We start from the raw sequence: 12,111 nt of genomic DNA on the forward strand, positions 1-12,111 counted from the left end.
GAATGCCTCATAGTCCTCTTTGGCCTGATGACTTCAGTAGATTGACTGTAGTACTGAAATACTGACATAGAGATTATAAAATTACAGTGAAATTTGCTTTAGGAAGCAGTTGGTCTAAGGACAGACATCCTGTGAAGTATCCTGTGTCTGACCATAGCTATTAGGGGCTAGCCTGTGGTGGAGCAGAGCAAAAGGGCAAGTGTGCAGTCATCCTTCCCAAAGTATACTCTTTCAGCAATCTGGGATTTAGGAATTAGAGCCAGAGGGTGTCCTTGCATGTAATAAGTGCTAGTAAAGCATTGCTACATGAAGAGTTAATATATCATCACTGTGAATAGTCACTGCTTTTCTTATTTTCATCTCTTCCACAAAGGACTAAAGTAGCTGGGTTCTAGAGCACTCCTGCAAGGTGTAACAAGCCATGTCACGCTGTGCCTATACAAGATTTAGATTTTGGCCAATTCAGAATTACTGTCAAGTTCATTTGGTCAGTATTTGGATGTTTCTTCTACTCTGAAGAAAGCTGAACTGTCATTTTCCCCTTCTCTTTAACAGGCATTAATGTTCTGGGTAGTAGATAATTTTCTTATGAAGAAAGGGAAGACAAAAGCTAAACTTGAAGAAAAGGAAGCAGGACAAGATTCAAGAAATGGAAGTAAAGTGCGATACAGGAGAGCAGCATCACATGAGGAGTCAGAGTCAGAAGTATGTAGAGTTAATTATTGTAATTAATGCAATATCAATACAATTCATCCCTCTTGATATTGATTTCTTTGTAGCACTGTCAACTTAGGTTTGATTTTCTGAGCATGTACCTCTAGCAGTAGCTCCCAGCATTTGCAGTTGAGAACCAGTTAAGGAAAATGTCATTGTTGTACCACTCTGGCAATTAATTTCCTTCCAGATGGGCAGGAAGACACAATAATGTATGTAAATATCACAGGTGAGCTCTGTTGCAAGAGCTTCTAAATAAAACCTCACAGGAAGTACAAAACTAATAGACAATTCTAATTCAAAGAGAGGTTAATAACTTTAAGTGAGAGGGAGCTGGTGGAGGCAACTGACCTGATTCTCAAGAATTATTTACATAGTTGCCTTAGCATAATGTTCTTCTAAATTACATTAAGTGAGCAGGTTTTAGTTCAGCTGAAGGATGGGTGATTTCTTTGGAGGTGAGTTGGTTTAGCTTTAGTAAGTTAATGTAACTTTCCTGTGTGATAAACAATGCTGTTTATATGTGGTTTGCCAGGTAATGTGACTGCATTGTTACCAGTGTTGATCAAGAGCTTAAATAAAGACCTCTCAAGCTGCCTCCACTGTTCTGGAGGTGCAGGCATCACTCTTTAGGTTCAGAGTCAGTGGCTGTAGTGAGATTAATGTGCATCCATCCTGCCTCAAAATTTACTGGAGGTTCCTGATAGGATGTGCAATGATATTTGATAGTGTGGCGGTAAATCCGAATTGCGTTCTCTGAACTCTTTCCTGAGCAAATAATAAGGTGCTTTGCAAGCATTAAAAAAAAGTAAAAGTTTAAAAGTAGAAAGAAGGAGGAGTGTGACTGCTCCATGTGCTCAGAAGCTGTAATTTGTTTTTAGATCCTTATTTCAGCAGATGATGAGATGGAGGAGTCGGACGCCGAGGAGGACCTGCGCAGACTGACCAACTTAAAGCCCATCAAGAAGAAGAAGCATCGCTTTGGTCTGCCCGTATGACACGTTCCTTGGCCTGTGGACTTGCAGGTTTCATGGCAAAAACTTCTGTCAGTGGGGTTTAATGTTGCAATTGCATCTCCCTTTTCATACAAACTGACTTACAAGCAAGGTCTACCAACAGAAGGCAAAGCGGTTGGAAGACTTCCAGTTCAGTTGCACTACAAACACACTGACCAATTATGCAAGAATGTCTCCTCATCATGTGTGGAAAAGGGACAAGTCACTAAGGAGATTCGCGTGGGAGGTGTCAGAGAAGATCAGAGAGAACAAATAAAGAATCTTTCACTTTTGGGTTACTGATGGGACAGTGTAAGGAGTTCTCAAAAAGGCATCAGAGCTGACTAAGTTAAAGGAGTGTGTTTTATTACTAAAACTGGCTTTTGCAGCATAATTCCTAGAGCAGAATAGTGTATGGTTACGAGCTGTAACTTAAGGTTATTTTTTTAAGTACAAATGTTTACTTGCTACTGGGTACCTATGGAACTAGTAGGTGGAACAAAGATTTTTTTCCAAGTCTTCTCAAATCTATTTGACTATTTTATATTTAAGTTATATTTTCATACAGTTGTATTTAAAGATTCTCTTTGTCAGAGAAAAGGGTGCAGTTCCCTTTTTTGTGCAGAACTGGTCAAAAGATTTGTAGTGAAAATCTTATTTATCCTTGTGTCCTGATTTAAGACAAAGGGATTGCAAAGGGAAAAGCTCTCTGTCACCGCTTAAGTCACCAAATATCACTAAAAAATGCAGTCCTATGTGTGCTCTTGACCATATAATTTGAAAATACCTTTTTCAGTAGGAGGTGGTGTTTGCATATTTGACAAATGTGCACTTTAGCGTATAACAAAAATCCATTGTGTTAAGTTATTTGTGAAATGAGTATCTATGGATGACTCTAATTATTTCTGTTTCTCCAAGTCTCTTGTGCATACCTCTCAAGTGACCCAAAAGATACGGAACATTTCTGATACTTTTCCTATTTTAGGGCCTGCAGTACAGGACTGTGATCTGATTGAAGCAGTTGTGCTACAATATTGCAAATACAATTCTGTCCCTTGTTTTTTGTTGAAAAAGCAGTCTTCTACTTAATGTGCTTAATGGCGACTACAAAAAAATTTCTCCTATTCCATTTCCATAAAGTCTCATTATCTTTCAGTAGTAAAAGAACAACCCCAAGGGGTACAGTGCAGTTGTTACCACAGCATTTCTGGGATTTTCAGTGTCTCTTCTGATAATTGAGAACATGTGGTGATCTGAAACCTAGCAGATGTGTTTTCAGTGACATCCTTTTGCTTTGCATATTTTTTAAATTATTGTTTCTGACAGCTTTCCTTGCTTAGTTAAACCTTGTGCAGGACAAGGCGATGTGTCAAAGAGGTGACAACAGACCTTAAATGCAAATCTGTTGTAGTATCTGGACACCAGAAAAATTCCAAGCCTTAAACCAGTTTCATTGGAAAACTGCTCAGAACTTTTTAAGATTTTTTACATTTTTTTATAGATTTACTAGGTCTTAATGTGATTTATTATCCAGACCACTTAACTGGGCCTTAGTAAATACTGAACTGTGCGCTCACGTGCTTACTTTCACTATTCCAGCATCCCTTTTCCCGGTGGCTGCTGAGGGGACACGATGCTCTGACACCTTGGAGTGTCCAGCTGGCTCAAAGGGACATTTCCCAAACCCGAGGTTTTAGTTGAGCCACTGACCTTTGTTACTGTGCACTGAAATGTAAGAACTGCAATAAGTTAAAGTACTAGTGTTTCCTTTAGACTAAATCTAGAAACTAATGACAGTGGAAGCTTACCTGAGTTCTTTTGACATGGGGGGGTGGGGATGGGGAAAGGTCCCTAATCAGTGTTGTCTCTGGTTTGGGGGGATTGGGGTTTTTTTATTGATTGTGTGAGTCATCTTGACTGTTGACCACTGGGTGGGCGCAGATCTCCAAAAGCACAGTACTTCAAGGAACTCATCAACAGAATAGTCTCATACAGCTCACTTTTCCAAAGGGATTTAAGAGCTAGGACTGGCTCTTGTCACAAATGTCAGCATTTATTTTTTTAGCATAGGATTTGTTCTATTTCAGATAGTGGACTCAAGCTCCTGACCATGTGCTGCGTCCCAGTGCAGAGCCATGGCTGTCCTTGCCAGCTGAGATAACTGAGCAGCGCACACAAATTTAACTGTACAAGCTTGCATCTTATCTTCCTTTTTCCTCCTCCAGTTACTTCAATTATCAAAATTATCCTAGTCTCGTGTTTAGTCTGTGAAGTGTCAGTATAAAATTATGGCCTTAATCATGTAAAAATATTTGTTTTGAGCAGACCTCAAGCTTTTTGACCAAGTACAAAGCAGTATAAAGTGCTATGGAGCAGTTTCTTGAATATGATTATAGAAAAGGTTCTGAATGCCTAATTTTTCATGTCTTAAGTGCTTAAATGTCACTTGATGTGAGGTCTTGATATGCCTAGCAAGATGATGTAGTAAAGCACTATGAGCTAAAGACACAGAAGTGTTTTAAATACCAACAGTAGTAACAGGAGGAGCAACCTTCAGAGGGGAAAAAAATTACTTTCTCTACTAAGACAATAATTTTATTCAGAATTTTAGCTAAATAACAAAATATGGGGGGTTTTTTGGTACATTCTTTGTTATCATTGTGAAAGAGATGGAAAATGTAAGATTGGCAGTTTTCCTCTCTGTAAGGTAAAAATTGGAATTCTTGCAATAAATATGAGTAGGACACGTGCTTTTGTCTGACTGGCTTGCATATGTGAGAAGGGAGTGTGTGCCTAGTGCTTCACTGTGTCTTACCACTCACTGAAATGTATTGGCAGTACAGTCTGAAATGCACTTTTCATAAAGAGTTGATCCAGCAGTGATACTGCAACATCATGTTTGCATTATCCTCAAATTGTCACTCAGATTTCTGCCTGGCAAATGTACTTCAGGACAACTCATAGCAAAGGTTTAATTCAGGCTGTGCTTAGGAAGTAGGATTCTGTTTAATGAAAATAAGCTATGTAGTGTATGCCAAAGTAAGAGAAAGGGATTGTAACTTAGAGAAGAGACACAGAAATATTGGTGGAGATGGAATTTACCACGAGTGGTCAACCTAAATGTATTAACTGTTCCTAGTATCTGACCTGTGACACATCTGCATAAACTTAAAACACTGGTGTTGTCTAATATGTGGTTTCCAAGTTCTGGCTTCAATATGTTCAGGTCCCCTTGTCTTACTTTAAGTAGGTGAATGCTGTCTGTTAATGTTGCTAACTAAAATGTACTATACAGCTTTTCTTCAGGGAAAACTCAGAAACTGAGTTGCAAATTAGAGCAATGCAAAGTGATCCCCTCTGGCAGGTGTCTGCTCTGATTCCTGCCGAGCCTGGGGAGGGGGACCTGGGCTCTCCCGCTCTGCTCAGAGCTGAGCATCACAAGGAATCTCTGCCACTGTGCTTGACTAACCCGTGTTTGCAACTTTGCTGTGCTTTTTACAGGAGAAACCAGTAGTGAAAGCGAATAAATTCAGCCACATCAAGGCAGAGCACATCTACAGCATAGGCGTGCAAACTTTTTTAGGTGAAGTTTCCAGTTCAATTACTGAAAATGACTACTATGGTTTTACAAAGTAAAACTGCAGTATCTTTAAAAAAGGGACTCTTTTGTAGGTGTTTTTGTCTTGCGTAGGTATCCGTCTCAAACTGAATGTGGGGTTTGTTTGTAAGTAAATTCAGAGTATAGCCAATGTGAGCAAAACCAACAGCTGTATTCTGCTGCCCTGTTTGGACCATATTGTTTAATCAGTGGTGTTACCTTAAACTTTTAAGGGTATCTGATGTACGTTGTATAATGGTTTACAATAAAGTTTGACTTATTACAGATTTGTACACTTGTTTTATACTTGTTCTGTTTCAAAATGCCTGTGTTTCAGTGTTTTTAGTGTGCTCTTGTGGGAAGCAGGTTCTGCTACTTGAGTTTAACTTCAGCTCTCATTGTGCGCAGTTACGCTGATTCTAATTTCAGCACATTCATCTACCTTAATGGCAAGTCCCATTTGATCAGGAAGAGCCACTGTTCTGAAGTTGCAAATTTTGTTTACAAGTTTAAGAATCCTTGTAGGCTCCTCTCAGATCCATTCCCTGAGGAAGGTTTTTTTCAGGTTTGGAGCTGCACAGTATCGACGCAATCCTGTCTTTGTAACTCCTGTGTAACATTTGCCTGCTATTTTCATACTTTCCACCTACCACATCCAAGTAGCCCCATACCCACTGCATCCTTACAGGGAATTCAGAGTATAATCTTCGCTCTACCAAGTGTCAGTCCCCTGAGGGGTTGTTAGCACTTTCCTGGAGGAAAAGTCAAATCTCCCCTGAGATTTGGAGACCACAGTGGCAGCCGTGTGTACATTCACTAAATTCTCTATGGTCATCATCATATTTTAGTTGGAACCATTCCTCAGCAAAGGAGTTTTCCACAATTCCTATTGTGGAAAGATTAAAACTTGTGGTTTTAATGGCCACTATTGGATAAATGAGCCATCTTGTTCCATTGTCATTCACATCCCGTTTAACAGATGTCAGGACCTCAACCAGGTGAACAGGATTTCTACTCTAAAATGTAAGTAACTGTAGATTAAGGCTGGGTTCTTTGTGAGGAAAAATAGCCCATAATCTGTGCAAGGAAATGGTTGTGCCTGTTTAGGAAATGTGTAATTGAAGAGAATAGAGCTGTCCAGGCTTTGGGGTGTTTTAGAAACCTTAGGATGTGCTGCCTGCCTCTCTGAGCACTTCACCTGCCCCAAATGGCAAACACGGTTTGAGTGGTTTGATTTTGTTTGTGTAATGATTTTGTTTGTATAGATTAAATTGCTATGAAAGCAGAACTCTGTTGCTTTTGAGTGAGGAATATGCAGTACCAATTAACTGAAGCAATTTTGAAAGCCGAAGGGAAAATAATAGTTCAGTGTCTTGAATTCTAAATATTTGCTTTAAACATGCAGGATGCTATTTTCCTGTCATAATAGGTAGTCAGAATAGTGACGCTTGTGGGACTGTAGAGAAACATCTTAGAGAAGTGTTACTTTGTACAATAGAAAAAAAATCTGTCTTTTTTCAAAAGTCAGTGTTTTCTGTTTTGTTGGCCTACTAAGGGCATTGGTGCTCTGCAGAAACACTTCTGGTTACTAAGCCATGGGTTTAAAATAGAAAATCAGCCTAAGGAATGGCTAAGGACATAACAGCCAAACTGCTTCTTAGCCTACAAATAATTCCCCCAATAAAGGAGAAGATTTCAGGCCTGGAAAGAGTTCAGCCTAAAGGCAGATTGGGCACTGGGAGGCCTGGGGTATAGTTCACAGCCGACAGATCTCACAGCCCTGCTCATACGGCGCTAGAACTGTGGTTTGATGCCATGTTTTCGTAGTGAAAAAACAAATTTTTTGGGACCTCTTGTGGTTCTCTGTACCCTAAAAGCACTGGCAGAGCTTGAGGAAAGGCCAGGGCAGATTTCTACCACCGCAACAGTCGTTATCTCTGGAAGGTGTTTGGAGGTCTGCCATGGCTGCCCTTCTCACATTAACCCACCTGGCTGGTGTCTTGGTTCTTTGTAGGTGTTGAGTGCAGTTACAGAAGCTGATTTTTTTGCATGATGTAAAGATTTAATGTAAAAAAAACAAAAGGGAAACAATCTCCCCCCTAACCTTCTCCTAGTCATGAAAAATTGAATTCATGCTCAGAGGTGGTGGGGCTTTACTTAATTAAAAAATTCTTTCGAGAACAAATATTAAAAGTTGTAGGAAAGGTTTTACTACTGTCAGCATGTGCAGTGGGGAACACCGAGTTTATCTGTGTCTGAGTAAGTTGTTCCTATACAGATGTGGGTGAAATGGTTAAACTTGCTAATAGTGCTGGAAGTAGAAAGTGATTTTACTGTCTCAGTTGTGTAAGAGCCAGCATCAGAGCATGATCAGTGATAGAGTTGTAACGGTAAAACCATACCCTACTTTATTGACTCTCCAAAAGAGTCTCAATACTTTCCTGTTAAAGATCCCTGTGCAAAAGTGATCCAGGGCGCTGTTTTGCGTTGGACATTAGGTTTATATCATCTTTAGAAAACACATATTTTGTTATGCTGGGAAACAAATGCCCACTCTTTTTTTCCCCTCCCTCCCCCTAGAGGATTCAGAGTCAATTTTGTGTCCATAACAACATTTTGCCTTTTAAAGTTATAAATAGAACCCCAGCGGACTCCCCGGGAAGCGTTTTTCTAGGGAGCAGGCTTCCCCGCGTCCCGCTGCCGCAGCTGCCTGCCCCCATCAGCCCAGCCCGGTGAATGCTGCACGCCCGAGTCATCGCCAGGAATAAACCTCCCGACAACAACAGCGTCCCTCAACCTGAATCATTCCGGGCGCTGCTTTGGGAAGATGACCCGGCTCATGACTTCACTCAGATGCACTATATAAGTCCAGGAAAACAACAGGCGCTCGCAGAGCTCACGGGCTGGATTTAATCAAAGCCGGGAACGACCTGGGAGGGATTTCAGCGAGGGAGCACCGCAGTTATGTCACAGGTACGGGGACATCTGTGCGCTGCCTGCCCTCGGAGCAGCGCCTGGCAAACCTGGTACTGGTTTGGATGCTTTGCTTGGAAAAGCTTATTAGCGAGTTCCTCTCGTTAACCAGTGAATTCAGCTTTTCTGCTCTGTGACTTGTGTGATTAAAATATTTTAACAAGTTCATTCTTAGGAAAGGTTATTTGGTGAAGAAGGAAAGCAGCTGCCCTCTACATAGTTAATAAATTTAGCTTTAAAATGTTCTGGTTTACCTTAAATATTTTTATTTGTGTAGAAAGGGAAAAATCATTTCCCCTGCTCTGCTTTGGGATGTTTCACAGAAGGAGGAATCTCTGCCTTTCCATCACACTTTCTCAGACAGTGATTTTGAAATTCTGTTTTGGAAAGAGGTGGCTGTTCTGAAATGTCACTGTGTAAAGCTTAATGTATTAACATGCAGGAGAAAAGAGTGTGACTGAAAATTATAACTGTTAGGATATTTGAGACTGACATTTTGTATAAAATGAATACTTTTATGTTAATTTTATAATTAACGTGTGCCCCAATAATCAGTGCTTCAATGTGCTCTTAAAATTAGCTCAGAAATGTTGACGTTTCAGATAAATGTTATATTTGCAATACAAGCTGCATGTGCCTGGCAGAGCTCTCTTCAGCATGAGGTTTTTATGGGATGGGTGGGCTGGAGAATAGGAGCACAGGCAGAGTAGGAGAGCACAGTTCTTCAGCCACACAGTCTAACTCAGTTCAGCTGATTTTCTTTACTCCAAGGAAAACAGGACTTAAAACCCAGTCATAAGTCTTGTAAAGTAGCACTTTTTGACTTGTGACAGGAGGAGATAAAGCACAGGCTGCATGCCTGTGCCAGCTGGGAATGGCTCCTGGCAAACCCTGCTCACAAATCTGGGAGCACTTAGCAGTGGTGGGGCTGCGACAGTGGCAGCTGCTGGCCAGGGCTCACCATAACCTCTCTGTGCACCAGCTTTGCTCTTCAGCTGGGGCCAGCTAATCCACAGCAACTGGCCTGCTGGAAAATCCTCCTGTGATCAAAGCATGAGATGGTTTATTTTAAAATGACTGGGTGACATTCAAGAGCTCTGCTCAGCCTGGCTATAACTTTGTGCATCTCCAAGTACCACCTTTCCTCACCCTGTCCCCAAGAATTCCCTTGTCCCAATGGGAAGAAGCCTCACAGTTACTGTCTGTTGCCAATAATGGGCAGAGATTATGCAGACTTCATATTTCTGTTAATAAAGCAAGGGGCTTTTTCCCTTTCTGGGTTGGTTGCCTGTGGAGCATGCCATGGGTATGAGGGACTGTTCCCATCACATGCCAGTTGTCGTTACAGAAGGACAGGTGACACCCTGGCTGTGGGGACAATTGGTTCACCAGCTGAACAACCATGCACAAGCTGTTGTGAATTTTGAAGGGTTTGCTGCCACCGTTTCCCTTTGCTTGCTTTGGCTACTCATGAGTGTTTTCCCCGGAGATCTTGTAAATGGTTTTTTCCCACAATACATGCAAGTGGGACTGACAGTGAGCTATTCTGAGCGTTCCCAGGAGTTTGCAGCAGACAGAAAACATGCCAAAGGGTGCAGTGGAGCCAGCCCACCCGACTAAGAGCCAGCCATGCATGTGCTGTCTCTGCAAGCTCCCTGGGACTTGCTGCTCCAGCCATTTGTAGACCTTAAGGGATTTGATTCCCTCCACATCTGTTTTTAGCCTGAAGTGCCTGAGTGGGCTCCACCACTGCCAGAACCCAAATATCAGAAGCCCTGTGTATGTAGTGATGGTCAGAGAAGTTTCTTGTTGATGTTTCAGTGTGCAAATCCATTTTGTTGGAGTTGGAGTATGGGAATCTTCTGTTCTTCCTAATCATACCCCTGTGCCCTGCATCTTGCCATGAGGGCTGCCTGGTGGGACATTGGAAATCTGACCATGAAATAATAAACTGAAGGGGGAATGCTTGTGATGTTGGCTGCTGCAGACTGAGGTTGTGTCTGACTGTGGAGTGCTAATTTAAAGATAGGGATAGGCTAATATGAAGCAATGTTATCCCTATTTCCTTGTAGTGGGATAAACTGTAAACAGATTAGTACTTGGCTGTTGCAGTGCACCACCTGATGATGCATCTGTTTCTGTATTAGATTTCCTTCTCCTTCTTTGGGTTCCAAGTCCAGTGCTTCAGATGTGTTCAGTAGAGAGCCCTGTTGAGTGCTCAGATACTTCTGTTTCTTAAATTTAAGATTGATAACTATGGGTCAAGTGTTTATTCCAACTAAAGCAAGTTTGGATTCGGAATCTCTCTGACCAGTTTCCCAAAGAAGTAGTAAGTAGATGGAGGCACAAGTCCAACTTAGTAATGAAGTGATTTTTTCTTTCCAAATATTGGACATATCCTTGAATTACCTGCAGAATGAGCAGGCAGGGCTGAACAAAGAAAATCTAAGAATAAAATAATTCTTCATTAAATTAAGTAGTCCGTTGTTCTTTCAAAGGCTGTACAATAAGACAATTTCAGAACAGTAAGAATGATAACAGATTTTGGGAAGGGCAGTGAAATTGTGATTATGTGAAGATCCGAAGTAGCTGAGTGTAATCTCAGAACTGAAATAGGTGAAAAAGTTGTGTTAGCAACTTGTACGTTATAGCCTTTGGGTTGAGGCAGCTTTGTTCCCTGTGCTTCAAACACAAAATACTGATATGTGGGTCTGTTTCTTAGCCAGCCCCTGTGAAAAAGAAGCGTCCTCCAGTGAAGGAAGAAGACCTCAAAGGAGCCAGAGGAAACCTCACCAAAAACCAGGAAATTAAATCCAAAACCTACCAAGTGATGAGGCAGTGTGGTAAGTCTCCTTGACTGGAAACAATTAAGCAGAGTAAAACAATGACTTAATTGCCTTTTTCAAGTGAAAGAGTCACCTCTGGAACAGCAGCCTGCTGCTCATCTGATGGACAGATGAAGTATTTATGAAATGTGTATTTGAGTATTTCAGCAGCACTAGTTTTACTCCCCAAATTTGGGTGGTACTTCACTGATTGTCTCTCCTGGTTTTCTTTTCCAAGAACAAATGGGCTGTGCAGCACCTTCCATATTCAGCCGGGCTCGGACAGGAGGTGAAACAGTCTTTGAGAAACCAAAGGACGAGCCAGCCAAGAGCGTCTTTGGCTGACAGTGGAGCTGGACGTGTCTCACCCAAATGATTGTTGTAACATTTTTCAAAATTTCTGTTCCTTACACTAAAGTCACTGTAGACTCAAGGAGCTAATTTCCACTGTAAGTCCTTAAGTAGGAAATATACTCATATCAAAGAGTAAAATTTCCATGTTCATTTTTATTACATGCTTGCTTTCTCTGTATTGGACAATGTTTGCTGTAATGGTTTAATAAAAAAAGGTTGTTGGACTCAGCTTGGCACACTGTGGTGACTCATTTCAGTTTGGGCTCAGATTAATTCCATGGGCGCTTTGGCACTACCAGCGATGATTTTGTCTGTCAAATGCAAGCTCAAACACCCTGATGATGGTCTCAGTGTCAGTATAATTTCTTCACACCACGCCCTCACCAGGAGGGAGCTGAGGAGGAACTGATCAAAGAGGCAGCACAGAAACTTGGAGATTTCACCCGAATTTGTGTTGCCTACAGTGGCACCTCAGGGTGGCGGCATGGCACAGGGTGGCGGGTCTCCCCTCACGGTTTCCCGCTCACGGCTCTCCCCTCACAGTTCCCCCTCACGGTTTCTCCCTCATGGCTCCCCCCTTCACAGTCCCCCCTCACATCTCTCCCCTCACATCCCTCAGGGCAGCAATGCCATGATTTCCCTTCATGCAGCT

At 41.7% G+C, this 12,111-nt stretch overlaps 2 protein-coding genes across 2 annotated transcripts in view; both read left to right on the top strand.

Annotated features, from left to right (window-relative positions):
• Nucleotides 1–5,600, top strand: part of LOC103614371 (store-operated calcium entry regulator STIMATE) — a 32,616-nt gene extending 27,016 nt beyond the window's left edge. Inside the window, exons 7-8 of the mRNA XM_017732290.1 lie at nucleotides 556–705; nucleotides 1,596–5,600. Coding sequence (XP_017587779.1) covers nucleotides 556–705; nucleotides 1,596–1,712 — 267 coding nt within the window. The 3' untranslated portion in view covers nucleotides 1,713–5,600. The remainder of the gene's footprint in view (nucleotides 1–555; nucleotides 706–1,595) is intronic.
• Nucleotides 5,601–7,971: 2,371 nt separating this feature from the next.
• Nucleotides 7,972–11,688, top strand: MUSTN1 (musculoskeletal, embryonic nuclear protein 1). Its single transcript, XM_017732363.1, has 3 exons — nucleotides 7,972–8,280; nucleotides 11,003–11,123; nucleotides 11,344–11,688. The coding sequence occupies exons 1-3, from the start codon at nucleotides 8,272–8,274 to the stop codon at nucleotides 11,448–11,450; spliced, it is 237 nt and encodes a 78-aa protein (XP_017587852.1). The 5' UTR covers nucleotides 7,972–8,271; the 3' UTR covers nucleotides 11,451–11,688.
• The last annotated feature ends 423 nt before the right edge of the window (nucleotides 11,689–12,111 follow it).

The sequence above is a fragment of the Corvus brachyrhynchos genome, unplaced genomic scaffold (assembly GCF_000691975.1).
Source record: "Corvus brachyrhynchos isolate BGI_N302 unplaced genomic scaffold, ASM69197v1 scaffold4, whole genome shotgun sequence".
Taxonomy (NCBI): domain Eukaryota; kingdom Metazoa; phylum Chordata; class Aves; order Passeriformes; family Corvidae; genus Corvus; species Corvus brachyrhynchos.